The 21480-nt window shown below is 35.4% G+C and overlaps 1 protein-coding gene across 1 annotated transcript in view; it reads right to left on the reverse strand.

Annotated features, from left to right (window-relative positions):
- Positions 1-21480, reverse strand: part of LOC145242094 (prominin-1-like) — a 119702-nt gene that overhangs the window by 90395 nt on the left and 7827 nt on the right. Inside the window, exons 2-3 of the mRNA XM_080105011.1 lie at positions 17788-17843; positions 15359-15564 (exon numbers count right to left, since the gene is read on the reverse strand). Of these exons, the coding sequence (XP_079961137.1) occupies positions 15359-15564; positions 17788-17843 (262 nt within the window). The remainder of the gene's footprint in view (positions 1-15358; positions 15565-17787; positions 17844-21480) is intronic.

The following is a 21480-nucleotide window of genomic DNA, read 5'->3' on the forward strand; positions in this document are numbered from 1 at the left end:
TAAAACGATTATCATACTGTATTTGAAAAAAAAATTACTACTGTTCGAGTTGCATTTTTTAACATAACTGTCGATCAGTGGTTGATTCATACATGTAGTTACCATTAAATAAAGTAACGACTCAGAAATCCACTTCCTTTATTCTAACTTTTTAGGCTGATTGCCAAGGGAGCAACAGCCTTACCGAAATTCCTTCTCTTTCTTTCCCCCCTTTTTGGTATAACCCAGAGTTTCCAAACTTTTTTTAACAAACGATCCTTTAATACACTCGGATACTTACTACCACCTCCTCCCTACATGTATCCTTACGTAATAATGGGAGTAGTAGTATTACTACATAATTAAATTGAAAATAAATAACTGAATATTCATAATAGTTTATTCAACAAAATTTTACACTATCGATCGAATGGGAACAGTAACAACTATAAATCAAGTGGGTCAATTAATATATCATAGCATTTCTAATACAATAATCAATAAGATAAAAATCAGAATAATAATCACAGGAATCACCGATCATTGTGTAGATTGTTGTTGATGATAAGTAGGGCTATGACAAGAGAATATTCTTACCATCGTTTTGACTCTCGAGTATATATCCGACACAGTTAGACACAGTTAATCAATCGGTAACCACATTACTCTGTATAAAAACATATAAGATACTAACTGATATATACTTGAGAGTCAAAATAATAGGTCTAATAGGTCTAACGATCAGTAACAAGTTAAGAAACACTTAGTAATGTTCCTAATTACTTGTCTCCCCACGAGAGCAGGTTAAAAGGTCGGTTTTTAATGTGGGGAAATTCCAGCTCCCCAAAAAAGGAAACAAAAATTAAAATTGCCTCGATTTAGAAGGATTTATATTCCACTAATCGAGGACAGAAAAGGTGAAGTGTGGTATCAGAACAGATACTACACTTTGCTCCCAGCCAAAAGATGTTGCTAGAAGCTCTCAGGTTTTCACAGCCCTACACCTAAAGGATCTCAGGGACGCCCTATACGATATATTTGGCCACTGCTCACCTAAAGTTTTGTAACACTCCCTTGGTGGGCAGTACGGACCCCATTGGGAAACCCTAGTATAACCACTACCCTTTGATTATGTTGTTGTCCCCTAACTATTGTGAGTATAGTGGTTTGCTATGTCCATATCATCGCATCTCAACACATATTGCTAAGTTTGTCCGTTTATATTTCCAGTCACCACTTATCAAGGGCCTAAGGCTACTCGAGGATAAGGGTTAACGAGTGTAAGGTGGTCAGTAAGACAACAACGTGGTAGTCATTAGTGGTGGAAAAATTAGTAGAATTTGATTATTTAAGGGAGCTGCTCTACAAGAATTTGTTTACATTGGACTTTAAGATGATTATGGTGTAGTTAGCTGGAAAGGAAGCCAGCAGAACAGAGTTCCACAGGTAGGCAGTTCTAGGAAAAAAGCTTTGTCCGCGGAATCTTCGTTTAGATTTCAGCACAGATAGAGAGTGGGGGAAATTATTGATAGTGGTTGTAGATAGACGAGTGTTTTTTGTGCAAAGGGGAACCGTAGATTGAAGCTCAGACGAGCACTTGCTATGAAAATAACGATAGAGCAGAGACAGGCCTGCGACGTCTTTTCTTGGAAAAGGGGTTACATGGAAGAGAAAAGAGCATCACCTATTGGATTTCTAAGACGGTTTTGAAGGTTGTCAAGGCAGAAAAGCATGCTCTAAGCAGCTACTGCCCACATGGGGCAACGATGCTGCATTTTCCGAACGTATCTAGCTTATCCAGGTAGAAAAAGGTTTAACAACGGTTTACATATTTACGTGTATTACTTGTAAGCATGACTAAATCCTTGTAAATTTTTAGAAGTATTTTTATTACTCGTTTTAGCTCATGTGTAAAGACGGATAATATTTTTTACTTGTTTATGATAATATTTTTACACTTTATGTGGCTTCAGCTCGTTACTGCGGCGTCCAGCAACTTCTACAGCTTCCAGCGACTGTATACATATATATATATATTAACTAGCCTGGATGTTTGGAGATTTGTGTTGAGCAAAAAAAAAAAGTGGTTGTAGGCAGGCAGGCAGGCTCGAACCTGGAAGGAGGAAAAGAACGTGAAAAAAAACGTGACGTGTTTGCTGTTGCGCCCATCGCCAGACTGAAGTGACGTAGGTTTAAATTAAAGCTAGACAATCAAAAAAAGGGAATGGCTTTCGAAAATATCGGTGAAAAAAGCGACCCCTCCCTGTAGAAAAGTGTCCAGTTAAGGGTGAAGGAATTAATGTTTTTAGCCAATTTTTCGATATTTGTCGTCCGATAGGGTTGAGCTTCAAAACGATATCGATCTCGTGAAAATCCGTCGCCTCTGTCGAAAGTTTTAGGTATACATACATACATACATGATGATGATTGCAACGTCTTGTCAGACGAGCGCCACTCCCTCAGACACTTAAAGTCCATGGGCCTAAAAATCTTTTCTTTTTTTTTTAGTCCTACCGGCGAATTCACAGGCTCAAGCAGGCATGACACTGAAGACTATCATTGAACTCAATTATTACATGCTTCCAGCATTTCAAGCCTCCACACCTCACACTTTTCCATCGCCACAGGACCATTTTTATAGACAAATGCCTGAGGGAGTATCTATACAAAGATGATGTTACAGAGTCTTAGCTTTGTACGACAGCTAAGTCTCTTTCTCGGTTCAAAATGTTGAGATCCAGCAACAAGCAGGTGCAAGATAGCCAGCAACAAGTTAAACTGCAGACTGGTACTGGTCTCCCGCTTTATGGTTTTTATATCAGAGATTTGCTTCTCCTAGAAAGGTTGCCTTCACTACGGCTTACGGGAGCCCTCTCCACCCCAGCACCATAAATTGTGAGATTTCTCTTAAAAGGTTTTTTTCCCTCGGCAGAATGGAAGAAAACCAAACAAAAATGACAACAAGCTCACCTTAAAACTTCAACATAAATTTTATTAAAGTAAAAATGGTCCATGTTGCAAAAAAGGTCAATGTCATCTGCTATCTGCCACTATAGGCTGGTAACATTCCCGAAGGGAATAATAGTTCGTCTTCGATAAAGGCTGGGTAGAATTCCCGCCAACGAAGTAATATGCAGGTTGGAGATGTTGAGTTGACTTCCAAGTCGGGTACTGCTAGCTGGACATACACGAGGAGTCCTTGTAGAATCAATCCAAATGGCGGACAAGGCAGGTCAAACTGTAGACCTTAATTTCGTCTTGACAGACATTAAATTGTAGCACAAGCGTTCAGATATAACTTCGCCCTACTTAAGGGCATTGATAATTGCAATAATAAAGTTCCGCTCCACATTTGGGCATTAAAACGTCTCGAAGCAACAAAGTATTTTTGCTGCCTTAATTCGAGTGAGAAATCCAGTCTTTCCAACTCTTCGTCTTCTCAGATTCTGATCTGAAAAGGGAATTTGGCGCCGAGAACATTCCCGGCAGTTAGTTATAACATGCAATTTGATTGGCCAAAATAAATCAGTGGGCGGAGAAACCGTCCAATAAAAAGCTTGTTTATTTCTGCAGAATTTCTTACAGAATTTATGAAGTCATGGTAATCGATGATTATTATTAATTCAGAAATTGTATTTCGTAAATGATATTTTAGGAATATCGAAATCTTGGCTGTAATTGTTATTGGAGTCGAAGTCAGGGATATTGTTTATAGTTAGAGTTGAGGTTAACAAGACAATTCTGTAAGAAATTCGAAAATCTATGGACCATGTCAGCTGGCAACAACATGAATCGACATTTGCATGTTTGCGAGAGTGATGAGTGACGTCATACGAATTGAATTAATACAATATAGAGTTGTTTTTAGGAGTTGAGATCGGAGGATCGAAGAAAAAGGATCGATTCCGTAATGCTGGAAACGGCGTCAAGGGAAATCTTCAATGGCGTAGTAGCGTGGCATTTGTGGTTCTGAAAAAAAGGATTCCGGCCGTGAATAATAAATGTATGTTTATCTTTTAAATCTGGTCTTCGTGTTTGTCTTTTAACCCCAGATACGTAATTTTGTCTTGTCCTCACCAACACATTGTCCTTCCCTCATATATGTGCTCCCCTTCATAAATATCCACTCTTAAGTATAAAACCTAATGACACAAACAGGCTTCATCCAACATATACGCGTATATTCGTCCTATACGGTATCTTGGTCTTCCCTTCCATACTTCTCCTGTCACGTAACATCCACTCTCTCTTCTGTGATTCCCGTATGCAAGAAGTGTCCATTTATTTGATATCATAACAAATAAAATCTTTTTTAAAGCAATAAATGTCCTACTACGTCAGGCTTTCTGAGGATAACGGCTCTCTGACTTAAATGCACCAAATATTTACGTTTTATTTTATTTCCCTTTTAATTATAAAAATTTTTAACAAAATGGCTGAATCTGAAAAGGGTTGATATACCGTAAAACAAATCAACCAAACTAAACACCGTATATAAATAGGTGCATCTACATCGTAAGAGTGAAATTTGAAAATTGAAATATTGAAGTTCAAGCAAAACAAATGGTACCTACGTAATTGTCATGTCGAAAAGAGTAACATATCCCCGAAATTACGAAATCTAATATACAGTTGTGCCCGATATTATTCATACCCCTCGGATCTTTGAGATTTCTATGAGAATATTGCTCAAACCAGAAGATAGACAATATTAAAGGGATCTCAAACAATAAATCAAGCATAAGCATTTAATTTAAACTCAACAAATAAATAAATTATGCAAGTTTGAAACATTATACAAAGAAAAACAATAATGGCACTAGTTCAAAATTATTCATACCTCTCTTACTAATAGTCAATAGCATGCCATTTATTCTTAATAACTGCCTGTAACCGTTTTGGATATTTATCAACAAGGTTTTTACAAGCATCAACACTGATTTTTGACCATTCTTCAATGCAGTAGTTCTCCAAATCCCTCAAATTTCTAGGTTTCCGCTTTTTAACCTCAGTTTTCAATATGCGCCAGAGGTTTTCGATAGGGTTCAGGTCGGAACTCTGGCTAGGCCATTCCAAAACATTAATTTGATTATCCTCAAACCATTTCTTGACTATTTTGGCAGTATGTTTTGGATGTTTTGGATCATTATCCTGTTGAAGGACCCAGTTTGGTCTTAAATGGAGCTTCTCCGCATCCTGTCTAATGTTTTTCTGGAGTATCTCCAAATATTGCTCCTTCTTCATGGTTCCATCTATCTTGACCAAACTACCTGGACCACTAGCCGAAAAGGAGCCCCAAAATATTAGGCTACCACCACCATGTTTCACCGTGGATATGGTGTTCTTTGGGTTGTAAGCTTCTCCTTTCTTCCTCCAAACGTAAGAAGCATCCATATGGCCAAACAATTCAATTTTTGTTTCGTCAGTCCACAAAATACTTGAGAAAACGGACTCTGGAGAATTCACATGGGTCCTAGCAAACTTTAGACGTGCTGCAAGGTGTTTTCCGGTGTGCAATGGAGTCCTTCTTGGTCTTCTTCCTTTCAGACCATTTTCATGCAGAGTCCTTTGCAATGTTTGCCTTGATATTTTTATGCCAGAAGACTCCCGATTTTCTAAAATGTCCTTAGTAGTGGTGGATGGATTTGCATTAACACTTCTTACAATATTCCTGGTGGCTCTAGCAGACAGTTTCATTTTCCTTCCTCTACCAATCAAGTTGTCTGTTGTGTGGTGGCTCTGGAATTTTTTGATGATGCTCTGTACTGTTGCTGTAGGGACCTCAAATTTCTTGGAAATTGACTTGTAACCTAAACCATCCTTATGTGAATTCACAATTTTAGTCCTAAGATCATTACTAAGCTCTTTTTTCTTCCCCATTCTAATAATTTTTATTCTTTTATTGGTTTTCAGTTGATATCATTTTAATTTCTGAAAAATGCAAAAAACGAAATGAAATTAATCAAAGGTTGTATAAAAGCATTCAAAATAAGAATCTAACAGGAAACAAACAGTCAGAAACTCGATTAATACTGAAAAAATAAGGGGGTATGATTATTTTTGAACATTGCAGATTTTATAAATAGCTGTATATTTCTTTTATTACAAGTATCCCGAGATTTTAAAATGACGAAAATGATCAGAAGAGGTTTATTAAGAATATGTATCAATATGGGCATAAACAATAAATTCTTACAAAGTTACACCTAATAAACTCAATTTTCAAGGGGGGGGGTATGAATAATATCGGGCACAAGTGTATAAAAGACGATATGTCTGTCTGTCTTTCACCAGATTTTCAAACTCTATCTCCTCCGAAACTAAAAGTCGCAGAGTGGCGCTAGGGGGCTCAAATGATTGATTTTTTTTTATGGATCATTCTTTTATGGTCCTTTAGCCGGTTAAAATAGTTTTTAATGGGTCAAAAATGAGTAAAAATTGAAAAAATTGTTATACATTTGTACATTCATCTTAGCTTATTTTTAATTTTTACTTTTTAATTTTTCATCAGTTCATATGCGTGTCACGTTGGCACAGTGGTAACGTCATCAGCTTTGAATGCTAGTTTTGATTTTGATTCTAGCTGATGGCACCCAAATACTTCTTTTTCTTTTTTACTTTTGAAATCACAGCATCTGTAATAATATATACGAAATCGGGACAAATTAAAATATCAAATTTAAGCGTATTTTACGACCGAGCAAATCCAGGCAAAGCTCCCCCCCCACAAGTACGATAATATAGAAAAATAACTATTAATGAAAAATAAATTTATGAAATTAAACGAAATTGAGTGCTTTCGCTAGAGTTGGCTAAAATAAAAAAAAAGAAAATGTTACAGGGGAGGTAAGTAAGTTCTGAATTTCTGAAACTGAGTTGCTTTCTCTTCTGTTTACTTCACGTGACGCAAAGGCACATTTGTTCCTCCTTTATCAAAAACTGTTTTTCAATAATAATTACTTTTTTACTTATCGTTTTTCGTAATTTTTGGATATTTTATTCTTTATGACGTGACAATTACGTGGATACTGTTTCTTTTACTTAAAATTCAATATTTCGATATTTCGAATTTCGTTCTTCAGATTTAGAAGCACAAATTTTATGATCTAAATAGATTACAGCATAACCCCCCTCTTTTTTTTAATTACCAGATTTGACTTCAAAGAACCTGAAAAGGGTTGATATGCCATAAAACAAAACCATCAAACTCTGGTTTAAAATGGAATTGAATAAATTGATTACGTGGTAAAAGGAATAAAGTAACTTACACAGACAGGTGCGCCTCTCTCTTATCAGATGGCGGAATGAGGGAGGGAAAGAGAAAGAAAAAAATCTTCATTTGTAGAAGGCTCGGTTATATACATGTGGCATTGATTTGCATAATAGGACGGAAACCGTTATGAAAAAGACGAGTTGAAAGCACAACGGTAGTTCTTGTTTCGACAGCATAGAGAGAGAGAGAGAGAGAGAGAGAGAGAGAGAGAGAGAGAGAGAGAGAGAGCGGATGGTGGAAAGTTTCAGTTGAATTTAATCGTGGGAAAGCAGGCGCTGAAACAAATACTTTTTCTTCATTTAATTTTCCTTTTCTTTTCCATTTCATATGGATACATTTTATTGAACGTTGGTTTTCTTTTCTACCATTTGATAGAGGAAAACCAGTGGAGACGTCTTACTTTACCGAATACACATAATACCAACGTATTTCATTACTAGGGCTATGACAGCAGCATATTCTTTTCCTTAATTGGAATTTATTATTGAGATGAGTATTATTTATTAATTTATTTATTGCGGACTATTATCCTCATCTTTCTTAGTTGTCTCACAACGTTTCGGCCGACTATTCCTCTGACCTACGTTTTTTTTTGTTTTTTTTTTTTACACAGTGATCACCACTTATCAAGGCCCGGAAGCCACTCAGGGATAAAGGTTATTGCAAGTACATTACGTTAGTGTGGAGATTTGATGAAGTGTTTACTTAAGGGGGCGGTTCATTAGGAATTTGTTAACATTAGACTTGAAGACATCCAAGTTGTAGTCCGGAGGGAAGCAGGCAGACGGAACAGAGTTCCACAGGCGTGCAGTTCTAAGAAAGAAGCTTTGTTCATGGAATCCGCGTTTTGATTTAGGCACAGATATAGAGTGGGGGAAAATTTTCACAGTGGATTCAGCTAGACGGGTGTTTTTCGTGAAAGATTGGCGAGAGGGGACCAGGGATTGGAGTTCAGACGAGCACCTGCCATGAAAATAACGATAAAACAAGGATAGGCTCGCAACGTCTCTTCTGTGGGAGAGAGGTTGCAGGGTAGAGAAAAGGGCATCCCCCACTAAACCACGAAGTCTATTTTGTACTCTGTCAAGGCATGATAGGCTGTTTTTGGCAGCTCCTGCCCAGATATGGCAACAGTATTCCATCCTTGGACGTACTTGGCTTTTATATAGATAGAGAATTGCATCAGTAGTGAGATATCTTCTGGAGCGGTAGAAGGATCCCACCATCTTTCCAGCGACCTTGGCAACAGACTTGATGTACGTGTTCCATTTCAGATCAGGAGTAAAGGTCAAACCCAGAAGCTTGTCAAAACACGGGGCCTCACCCAGACGAGAGCCATCCATCACAATTGATGCCAGCTGGGGATCAGAGCGTTGATGATGTAAGGATAGGAGTTTGGTTTTGGATGCATTAAAGGTAACCAGCCACATCTTCCCCCACTGAATCACGCGCTCGAGATCAGAGGAGAGAGAATCCGAAAGAACTTTGTCATTTACAGCATTTGATGTGTCGCCGTAGATGGTCGTGTCATCAGCATAGATGTCAACGAATGATTTAAGTATGTGTTTAGGGAGGTCATTGATGTAGATCAGGAAGAGAGTTGGGCCCAGGATTAACCCCTGAGGGACTCCAGCATTTATATTGCAGGCCTCCGATTTTTGTCCATCTACCACTACTCTTATGAGCCTATCGGAGAGAAATGATTTAATGATTGAGAAAACATTTCCAGTTATACCGTAGCTGGAAATCTTGTGAAGTAGACCTTTATGCCATACCTTGTCGAAGGCCTTTGATATATCAAGAGCAATTGCCCTAGAAAGGAAGCCTTTGTCAAGAGATTCACTAATCCTGTGGGATATAACCGTCAGCACATCTGCAGTAGATCTTGCAGAGCGGAAACTATATTGCATGTCACTAAGAAGGTTATTTTTGCTGAGGTGGTTGACTATTTCTCTATTTAATATGGATTCCAGCAACTTACTCATAACACACAGGAGACTTATTGGTCTGTACTGAGAGGGAGAGGACTTATCACCTGAATTCTTAAATACAGGGCAAACTGATGAGGTCTTCCAGGGGGTCGGAAAGCACTTCTCCTTAAGGCAGCGCTTAAATAGTTTCGTAAGTATTGGAGCAAGTTCTGGTTGAAGCTTTTTTAACACTATAATTGGGATGCCATCAGGGCCAGTTGCTTTACTGGAATCTAGGTTTTTTATTAGCTTGGCGACCTCATGCACGGATATTTGTATGTTACCTAGCTTGTTCTGTGTTATAGGAGGAAATATGGGGAGTTGATGGCCTTCGTCGCATAGGGTAGAATTAACTGCAAAGTTCTTTGCAAATAGTTTGGCCTTGTCTGACGCTGACGAGATGACCTCTAGTCCATTGATAATGGTTGGGATAGAACGCACACTTCTGTTCAGGATCCTATTTGTTATTTGCCAAAACTGGTGGGATCCAAGCCGCTGATCAGCTACTTTGAATTTAACAGACTGGGCATATAAGGTGTAAGGTGGTTATTCCGAATCTCCTAACTGCATTCTCAGCAATTACTGTCATCCATAGTTGTTGTCGTCTCACCACGTTTACTTGGCCAAAACGTGGTGAGACGACAACAACTATGGATGGCAGTAATTGCTGAGAATGCAGTTAGGAGATTCGGAATTCCTATTCCGTTGCGGGTAACCACCTGACGAAGGTCAGAGGAATAGTTGGCCGAAACATTGTGAGACAACAATTAAGAAAAGATGAGGATAATAGTTCGCAATAAATAAATTAATTAATTCCCTTGTTTTGATTCTCAGGTATATATCCATTGATATCTTATATATATATTTTTTTAATGTAGAGTGATGTGGTTCTCGGTTGATTAATTGTGTCTAACTGTATCGGATATACACTCGAGAGTCAACACAATAAAACGAATATGCTGTTGTCATAGCCCTATTAATTATAAAAACTAAAACAATAAATATTCACTTTCTTCTTATTGTAAAAATAATTCTTAGGTGAGTTTAAAGTAACAACGAAGGGGGTTGCCTGGATTGGATAAAGAAATTGTTTAACCTCCCTAGTGGTGAGTATTCACCCTCTTCTGATTGAGAAGGTAGAATAGATACTGAATTTGGATCGGATGCTGAAGACCATGCAGTATCATGGTAGTCAACAGTATAATTCTATTTACGATTATTCATTTTGATATTATGTTTTTGATTTTTTTTTAGATAAGGATTAATTATTTATATTATTTGGATTTTTCGGACTACTGTTCTCATCTTGTGTGTTATTTTCATAATGTTTCAGAATAGTGTAAACTCCGACCTTCTTCAGGTGTATCTTGTTGAATGCGGGAAACCTTTCTGCCGAACTATGTAATCTGTACGGAGTTTTGAATAACACCTTGTAACTTACAACTGAATTTTACGAAGTACATTATCCACTATGCCACATGCCCTCTTCTGGAAATTTAAGGTTCAATCCTAAGTGCGGGTAACACTGGAAATTCAATTGTAGATTATAGTAGGTATTGTTTACTTAATTGTTAGCTACCTCCAATATTAAGTCTGGGTCAATAAATAATAATGTTAATAATATTTCAGCACGGTCCGTATTCTGCATAATACATCCACTTGTAAAATGGTAAGAGCCTCAAGGCGACTCAGCATGTTTATTTACGCACAATTTGTAAAAGTATATTTGTAAACGTATATTTGTAAAAGTATATTTGTAAACGTATATTTGTAAACATATATTTGTAAAATATATTTGTAAACGTCTATTTGTAAACGTCTATTTGTAAACGTATATTTGTAAAAGTATATTTGTAAACGTATATTTGTAAAAGTATATTTGTAAACGTATATTTGTAAAATATATTTGTAAACGTATATTTGTAAACGTATATTTGTAAACGTATATTTGTAAACGTATATTTGTAAAAGTATATTTGTAAACGTATATTTGTAAAATATATTTGTAAACGTATATTTGTAAAAGTATATTTGTAAACGTATATTTGTAAAATATATTTGTAAACGTATATTTGTAAACGTATATTTGTAAACGTATATTTGTAAACGCATATTTGTAAACGTATATTTGTAAACGTATATTTATAAATGTATATGGTCTCTAAAAAAAGCTATTAATTAAAAAAATATTTCTTAATACACCTAAGTACATGAAAACCTGCACACGCTATGGCGGCAATAGTACCTTATGCATGTATGTTTCGAAAAAATCGGAAGGAATTTTGAAGCATTTAAACTGGCAAATCGGAAATTATACTTGAAAAAAAAAGTTATTCAATCAATGACGTTTCCCGTACACATTTCATAAGAAATTGTCTCTAAGTTTAACATAGGCAAAGAATACGCCGGCGAAAAAGAAGCAAAAGACGACGGCAAGGAAGACTGCGAATAAAAAATGCCTTTCTTTGCAAGGTAAGGTTAATTTAAAAATATTCGAAAACTAAACAAAAAATGTTTTGAAATATGTTATGAGGATTAAAATATTGTTTTTGTTTTGTTTTTTTTGTTTTGCTTTGGGTTTTTTTTTCTAATTTTTAGTCCCAATAAATAGAGGTGAAAAAACCTAGTCCCTGTTCCTAAAAAAAAAAAAGAAAAGTCAATTTAATTTGCGTTAAAACAACACAGTAAATATTGATTTTAAAACATTGGGAAGATTTAGCTTTATCCCTATTTAAAACTATAGATAAAAGAGTTTAACCCCACCCCTCTTGAATGATCCAAATTGTTCGTTACCAAATTGTTCTAGCTTTGTGCCATTTTTACCTATTTATTCGATTGTGCAATTCTACTGATACAATTTTTACCATACCTTTTTCCTGCGCCATTTTTACATATTTATTAAATTGTGCCATTCTACCAATACAATTTTTACCATGCCATTTTCCTGTGGCATTTTTCCTATTTATTCACTTTTGCCATTTTACAGATACAATTTTTACCATACATTTTGCTGTGCCATTTTTACCTATTTATTCAAGTGTGCCATTCTACCGATACAATTTTACCATGCTATTTTCCTATGTTCTTTTTACCTATTTATTCGATTGTGCCATTCTACCAATATTTTTTTTTGCCATGCCATTTTTTACTGAGAACCATTCTCTTCTGCACCAGTGCACGCATTACTAGAAACTATTTCGCCTACTGAACATTGGAATAGAGTTCTAGAAGATGTAGTAAATGCAACAGTTCAATCCGGAATTGGGCAGCATCCTTTATAAATTTTCGCACCCATTTCACTTCATGGTAACTGAAGCATGTTGTGTTATTCTTTACCAAATTTATTGAATTGAATTTTTCCTCATCCTGTTGAAAACTGTTTCTCTTCATGGTGGGCAATTGTCACATTCGTTAGTACTTTATATATTTTCTCTTTTTGTTCAAATAGACCTCTTTCTCCTGGAATATCTTTTATTTTAGTGAAACGATAAATCACCATTCATATAAATATAAAATAACAGAATAACCTAATTTTCTTTCTTTGTTTTATTTTGTTTTATTTATTTATTCTTTTAGAAAGGAAGTCACCCCTTATCAAGGCCTGAAGGCCACTCAGGGATAAGGGTTAATGCATGTAATGTGGTCACTGAGACAACCTGTCAGGCATCGTTAGTTGTGAAATTTGAGTAGAATTTGATTATTTTGGGGAGCGGGACATCAAGAACTTGTTTACATTGGACTTGAAGACGATTATGTTATAGTCAGCTGGAAAGCAAGCCAGTGGAAAAAATTTTCACGGGTGAGCAGTTCTTCGAAAAAGCATTATTTGTGGAATTTGTGCTTAGATTTAGGCACTGATAGAGAGTAGGGAAAATTGTTGTAGTGGCTGTAATTAGACGAGTGAGATTTTTTGTGAATGATTGGCAGGGCGGGGTTATAGAACAAATTTTTTTTATATACCATTAGTAAGCAAAAAACGTTTTACAGGCCAGAGTGCCACGGAGATCTGGGTACCTAAATCACATTTCATGAAGTTTAAAGAAGGCAGCAAGCACTAAGCGTAGATTCCAAATGGAGATTCCCAACCGAATGGGCAGTTTATAATTTTCAACTGTACAGGCATGTTCAAAAAATAAAAAAAGGGAAAACGTGCAATATAGTTAACAACACAAAAAGGAGTGAAAAAAAATAAAAACAGGACAAATATACAACAAATAATGTTTTACCAAACGCAAGAAATTGAATTTTCTACCGACCTGCAAAGTTTTCAGTTTTAAAACATTTTGTGTCACTTTCGTTTTAGATTTTTTTTTTCCAGAATTTGTATTATAACCTTGGAGGCTTGTTAAAAAATGGATCCAATAAGGCTGATGAAAATTTCTTGATTTTTACTTTCTATGTTGTATAGGGTGGCAGGACAGAACTACTGTCAAAGGAAAAAAGTAAGGCGTTACCTTCTCTCCCTTATTATGTGGGAGACCCTTGGGCAAGGTCGAGTACCCACTTCCACATTCCCCCACTAATAATGTGAAGTCATGGAAAGCAGGTAACTAATGTAACACGGAAGCAATCAGGAATAATTCTTTTCATGGTTTCGTATCTCGTTGTGCAGAAAAAAGATTCTTTTGGGTATAGGGTTGGTGTGGGTCGGAACATACCGAAGTGTCCCAGCTAACCAATCATCGTCCAATCCGTTACACCTTGGTTCATCCTGACTGGATAATCAGATACCTCTCCCCCACATCTAAATCAGGCAATTTTCCACAGGGTTCTCATCGATGAGCTTCTCACGCACCGGGGAGCCCGTCCTTGACTCTCCCGGGTCAAAACTCTAGCCTAAACAACCTGCTAGATGTCGCCAAATAATCACCATTGCAGTTTATTTTTTCATTTATTTTTTTCGTTGCAAGAAAAATGTATTTCACATCGGCAACCACGCCATCTCTCTTTCTACCGGCAGGGTTATTTGCAGTTTTCCCGGACCTGCCATTAAAATAAAAAAGCTCTAATTCCTCTTTCGCTGGCCCTGTTTTGGGTCAGTTTCAACCGTGGCTCTAATTTAGCTCTCCGTAACCCCCTCTTTCTGTGGTAATATCGTTCCACCGCAATTGGTTGGGTCACACATGTACCGGGAAGGGTACTACTTAAATGAATGACGTATTTGCTAACTGAAAAATCGAATATTAAAAAACATACAACTAATAACTAAACGCATTAAAACTTACTTTTTGACCAATCTGTGTTTTTTTTTAACGTAATGAAACTGTTTTAAAGTTGTTCTTTATCTAAAAAAAAAAAATAGCAATATATCGAAGCATTTGGTCTAACGCGGTCGTCCATGTTGTTTTTACAAGCCTCCGAGGCTATGATACAGATTCTGAAAAAAAATATAAATAAATAACTCGCACTTATTAAACTTTTTCAACTGAAAAACTATGCAGTTAAATAGAAAAAAATTTATTGCGTTTGGTAAAAGTTAATTGTTATATATTCCTTTTTTTTTTTGCATTGGTAGCTCTGCTGCACTTTTGCTGAAAAATAATATCTGCATCTGTAAAAAAAGATAAAAAGGCCATTTTCATTAAGTTTCGTCTCTCACCGTCTCTGATATCTCTGATCTTATGTATGTATATATATATATATATATATATATATATATATGTGTGTGTGTGTGTGTGTGTGTGTGTGTGTGTGTGTGTGTGTGTGTGTGTGTGTGTGTGTGTCTGAGCGACTGTGTTACAGAGTAATAGTGTGAAAAAGCCGATATAAAACAATTAAAACCAGAAAAATATGTTAAAAAAAGAAATGCAGGTTTAAAAAAATCTAATAGTCTAACAAGAAAATGATGTAATACAATCGGACAAAGTTAGAGGGAACAGATATTCATAATAGCGGTATAAACGATGAATTATCTATATCATCCATGCTTTCTAGGCTTTTTGGACCGCCTTTGGAGAAGTCGACCGATATTTTCCCTAATTTAAAACACCAGTAGGATAGCCACAAATAGGCAGGAAGCCATTTGCCTTGTATATATATATAAGGCACTAGCATGCAACATACTAATACCTTTTGATCCTCATAAATCCCGAGCAACGTCGGGTTTCCCTGCTAGTAAGTAACAAGACTTACTTACGCACTGAGTACCACTCCTAAGAGGAGTAAGAAAGAGAGGAACCTTCGGCTGGTGGATGACCTGCTCTCACGAGTTTGTATCATTTCGCCGCCACACTTGTTGCAACAGCGGCAAAAGCAGAAGAAACAGCCGACCAAGGGGAAGATGACTACGAAGATGAGGCCAACTGCAATGGTCACCAGGAATCCAATATGGTCCATGATAAACTGTGGAAAAAAAATAAATAAATATGTGATCATACAGAAATAAGTAAATAGATGTAAACAAACTTGAATATATATGAGCAAGATATATATATATATATATATATATATATATATATATATATATATATATATATATATATATATATATATATATTACATTTTCACCCCAAACAAGGCATATTACCAATTTGATGTAGGGGGCTACTATTAAAGACACAGGCTACAGGGGAACTAGGTGGGGAGTTGGGCAGCAAGATGTCGGTTCACGTTACACTTGAACTTCTGCATGTCAGCACAGTTGGGGAAGCAGGAACCTGGAAGGGAATTCCAAAGTCTAGCGGTTCTGGGGAAGAAACTACTGGAGTAGAAGGCTCTCTTACATCTAGGGATCTCTACTGTGAAGGGGTGGGATTTTGCTGTTTGTCGGGGGTATTTGCGTAGAGGAGGTACACGAGCATACAATTCGTCGGAACATTCACCGTTAAAGTACTTGTAGAACAGGCAGATGGATGCTACATTACGTCGATGGGACAGAGGCTGAAGATTGGATGACAGCTCAGGATCTATTAGGTTGCCGACTCTCTTTTGGACCTTGTCTAGGAGTGAGAGACTAGCAGCAGATGCACCGGCCCAAATATGACAACAATACTCCATATATATATATATATATATATATATATATATATATATATATATATATATATATATATATATATTGGGGTCAAATCAAGTTATTTAGTTAGATGCATGTCCAAGGAACCTATATCTAAAATTTCAAGTGTTTAGACCTAAAATTATCGGGGGAGTTTGGTAGAGTTCTCAAAGGTCAAATTGTTGAACTTTGATCCCTTAACAGCCAAATTTTTTGCCGAAAACCGATCACAAATCTCAGTACCCTGTATATCAAATTTCGAGTCTGTAAACTAAAAATTAGCAGAGTTATTGCGTAGGGAAATGTACACAGACACACAGACAGACACGTTCGCTTTTATATATATATATATATATATATATATATATATATATATATATATATATATATATATTCATTCGTATTACTGTCTGTTTGTTTGTTTGTTTGTTTGTTTGTTCACAATTTGATTAATATATACAAAAGGTTTATTTCTATACATAGTATGATTCTTTAATACGATTAAGAGGTCACCTCATGTGTTTATTTTATATTAAGGAAAATCAATTGTACTAAATAGCTGTATGTTAGTTTAAGTTTCTAGCGAAAGAGTTGTTTTAAGTGTTCTATTTAAGATTATTATTTCATCAACTCTAAATTACAATTATAATGACAATATATTAAATTAAATTTATTTGGAAGTATTACTTCCGACATCGATTTTGTTTATGAAACGAGTAGAGTTATTTCCTCTGATGAGTTTTTTTATACGTTCCAAAGTTCGAAAGATAAAAAAAACAAACTGTTCCCAAATAAATTAATTTGGTAATCGCAACACGTTTCTAGCGTGAAAAAACAATTTCGTGTAGACAGAAAGATGTTTTGTTTTATTTTTAAATATTCGTTACTCTTGCATAATTTGACCCGGATTCTCGGGAATTCCCGTCAAGCATGGATTGGGCAAGACCGGCAATCATCGGTTTAAACCGAGCGTTGTAACGGACGCTTTAAAAACAAACAAACCGAAAAAAATACAAATGTAAATAATAAAAAATAACAAAAACCTACCTTTAAAGGAATGAAAATATTTTTTATTTATTTCATTTTATATATTTTGTTTTGTTTTTTGTTTTTTTTTAAGTTTGTTTTTCCTCCCTTTCAAGAAAAGATGAAAGTTTTACTTTTTTTTACCGTAAATTCTTAGGTGTAAGTAGAAGTTTTTTTTTTTTTTCAAGACTTTTTGTTCAGGCAAGTTTTATTTTTGCGGGGGAAGGGGGTCCACAGAAATTATATATATATATATATATATATATATATATATATATATATATATATCAAAGAAAATGTGTAAAATATGTTTACGAAAAGCGTAAATTGTTAGATGAAAGTACAGAAATTTTTTTTTTTTTTCAGAATTAATGTGTCTAAAACGACGTTCTAAAGTTATATAAGACGGGGGTTCAAAGTTTTGACATAATAAATTCGTGTGTGGCATGTGTTGTTGCCAACCTACGGTAATTTGGTCCAGAGGGGGATTTTTGTAATCAAAATATTATATACAGAGTAAAAAAAAAGCAGATAAGAACACTTACTTTTTTCCCGTCTTGCAATATGTCCACATTTCCAGATTGTATTTTCTTAACCATTTCTGTGAGAATAAAATGAATGAAATCCTCATATGAATATGTGTATTTATTTATTGTTGGAATATGTATATTTATTTATTTATTTATTTATTGTAAAAGTCTATCAGGTGTCTTCTGGGTGATATATTAAGGAATTTGCTGAGTAATTAAAAAAAAAAATGAAAACCACTCAATTCAAATATTAACAGCCATTCATATTCAGATAATGCATTTTTCGGTGCTGGTGAAGAACATGAACCAAGTTAGTTTACTGTACGCTGCCAGAAAAAAATAAGTGAGAGTGGAAGTGTGAGTAATCTCAACAAGTTATCTTGACACACTACACTGCTTCCCGTGAGATCGTCAAAGTTAAGCAATCGTTAAATCTGGACAGTACTGAATGGGTGGTTTTAATATTTTAACTGTATCTGTACGTCACTATATTTCGTGCAAATGTAAATCTAAACATTCTTTGCAATTCTTAATAATACGTATTTTCATGTTTGTAATTTTTCACATACGTTCTATATAAAAAGCTTTTTGTTTGTTTGTTTGTCTGTCACTATTATATCTAAAATAGCATTTTATTTCTAAATGCATAGATTGATCGAGATCAGCGGAGAAGGAGGGGGTGAAGAGCGGAGGAATAGAGGAAGAAGAAAGGCGTACTTATCGGATACTTCTATAATCACATTAACATACCAGTTTTCTTGAGATCACGGAAGTTAAGCAATGTTAAGCCTGACAAGATACACCTGAAAAAGGTCGGAGCTTACATCAGCCGTAGTGTTGTAAAAATAACACTCAAGATCAAAACAGTAGCCAGATAAGCTAAATTATACGAATTGCTCTTTTTATATTTTTGATATTAAACTGATTTTGCACACTCAGTCTGTCCTGATTTAAAATAAGGGACCGGAAAAAAAGCCGATGCGATGAACCAATCAGCAATTAGCTGTGGGCAGACGATGTTTTCGTTAATAGAAAAAAAAATCATCTGATACTATTTTTCAAAATAAAATTGTTTTCAATCATAGTTGTATACATGAAACAAAAAATTATTTTCATCTTTAAAAAAACAAACTACTTTATTAAAATTTTTCTTTAAAAAAAAACCTACTTTATTAAAACTTTTCTTTAAAAAAATAATAACTTCTTAGATATTTTCCATGAAAAAAGAAAAAACAATGATTTTCATTAATGGTTGTTCGCATGTTTTCGTTTCAAAAAATTATTTTTTTAAACATTTCTTTTAAAAACATTTTTTTTAATATTCTTTTCTTAAAAATAAAATCAGAAAATTTCTTTCGTATAATCCCAACTACCGATATTCATGACAAATACCAACCTTCCTGATAGTTCTTCCTTTAAACTCCTCGGCTTAACATCCACAGGCAATATGAACTGGAACAAATACAGTGAGGACATTGCGAAGGCTGTTGCAAAGAAGTGGGCTCCCTCTATTCTGCTAGAAAACTACTCACACATGAGATTATCTTGTATCTCTACAAGGCCACTATTCGTCCATGCATCGAGTATTGTTGCCACATCTGAGCTGGTGCATCTACCATTAGTCTTTTTCCTTTGAATAGGGTCTAAAGAAGAGTCTCCAATCTAATAGGTCTCGTTCTGTCAACTAAGCTCCAATCCCTGTCCTATCGCCGCAATATTGCATCCCTGTGCCTGATATACAAGTATTTTAATGGAATGTGCTCTAATGAACTAATTGCATTTGTACTTTCACGACATACCCCACTCTGACAAACCCGCTTAGCAACATAATCACACCCCTTCGCTGTTGAGGTCCCAAATTCCAGAAAACTTATTTATTTCTTTATTTTCTTCTCTCGAACAGCAAGACTTGTGAATTCCCTTCTTGTTAGTGCTTCCCTGACTGTATTGATATGCAGAAGTTTAAATGTAATGTAAACTAACATCTTGGTAATCTTTCTTAGGCATGGTCTCAAATAGTAGCCCTTTATGTCCAAGTGGCGATATGCCTTGTTAGGGGTGAACGTGCGTTAAAAAATAAATAAATAAATAAATTTACGGTAAGTCTTATTTCTTGTGTTAAAGTTTTGTTTTTATAGCGTTTTGTATTTATCGTCTGGCAGTGTTTGAGTCGACTTTTTTCCGCAAACTTTTGCGGTTGCTTATCGTAAAATGTCGGACGATACCAACGCAGATTTGGGTCAAGTTCTGGATCAGTACCCTATTTTCTTTTGTTTGTAACTTTATTGATACTTAAGCGTTTCTTCTTCGAACGCGAAAATCGTATAGTTTCATATCATTGTTGAACTTAAGGTTGAAATCTGTGCTGCCATTGCTCAAGTGCCGTAGAATTGTGAGGTTATCAAAGTGCATTAAAGCTACACGAAGAGAAGACAAATCTTTAATAAATGTTCTCATAATATTTTATTTTTAGATTCTTCAGACTACTTTTTCATCTTGCGTTTTATTGTCACAAGGTTTCAGTCAATGTAACCTCCGGCTTTCTTTGGGTGTATCTTGTCGAACTCAGAAAACTTTCTGTTGAAAGACATAGTGAATAAAGTACATAAACTCCTCGGCTTATAAGTTGCACTCTTCTAGTGGTTGGAGGTTCAATCCCTAGTGCGGGTGACACTCAAAATAAAATTTTTCTACCCAGTCATGGCTGGCGGAACGAGAGCATGCTACCTCCGTGGATTACATAAAAAGTTCTGCTAGAAATTTCGTGCAGATTTCCGAGTTCGACAGACAGACTCTTCGACTTTTACATGACTCACCTGAGAAGGTCGAGGATTACATCGACCGAAACGTTGTGAAAGTGACACTCAAGATGAGAACAGTAGTCCGAAGAACCCAAATAATATGAAAAAGTAATCCTCGTCTAAAAAAAAAATCAGAAACGTAATGTTGCAAAAACGTTACGTGTACCCATTTTTATTTATTTATGTTTGTCGTTGCGTAATTCTTCTATGTTAAATGTATTATGTTAAAATAAAACAATGTTGATATTATGGCGGACTCTATATATTGCCAGCGAAATAATCTATAGGCAAATAGGTCTCTGATTACATGTTAATCTGAGAAACATTTCGTTATGTGTGCGCAATAAAGAAAGTAAAGTGATCGACAATTGTCAAGGGCAACTCGAAGGTTTTTTTTTTTTAGTTACTACACTAAGCTGTAAGGACACGACAGCTTTTATTTGGGACTTCTACCCAGTCATGGCTGACAGAACGAGAACACGCTACACCCATGGATTCAATAAAAGGTCCTGCTAAAAATTCCTCATCTCTACTACATTTTATGGGCTACTTTTAAGTGGGCCACCCCGTATATGCATCCAATGCTTATTATCACTACATGGTTAATCGAATACCATTCATCTTAGCAAGAATAGATACAAAAAAAAGAATATTGAAACATTTTATGAAAACAAAAAATAAATGTACAACAAATAAATGTTACCAAAGGCAAGATAAGTTACTCGTCTACCTACCTGGATAAGTTTCTTGTGTTTAAACTTATTTTAAAGCGTTTATTGTCTTGAAAATAAAAGTATTGTCAAGTCTGTTGAGTTAGAATGGAGGTTTTACCAGAGCTATGACAAGCCTAGATATTCGCTCAAAAATCGAAAATTAAACGACATAAAGATAGAAAACACATCAACTA

This window comes from Euprymna scolopes, chromosome 21 (assembly GCF_053919585.1).
Source record: "Euprymna scolopes isolate OS-2025 chromosome 21, ASM5391958v1, whole genome shotgun sequence".
Classification (NCBI taxonomy): domain Eukaryota; kingdom Metazoa; phylum Mollusca; class Cephalopoda; order Sepiida; family Sepiolidae; genus Euprymna; species Euprymna scolopes.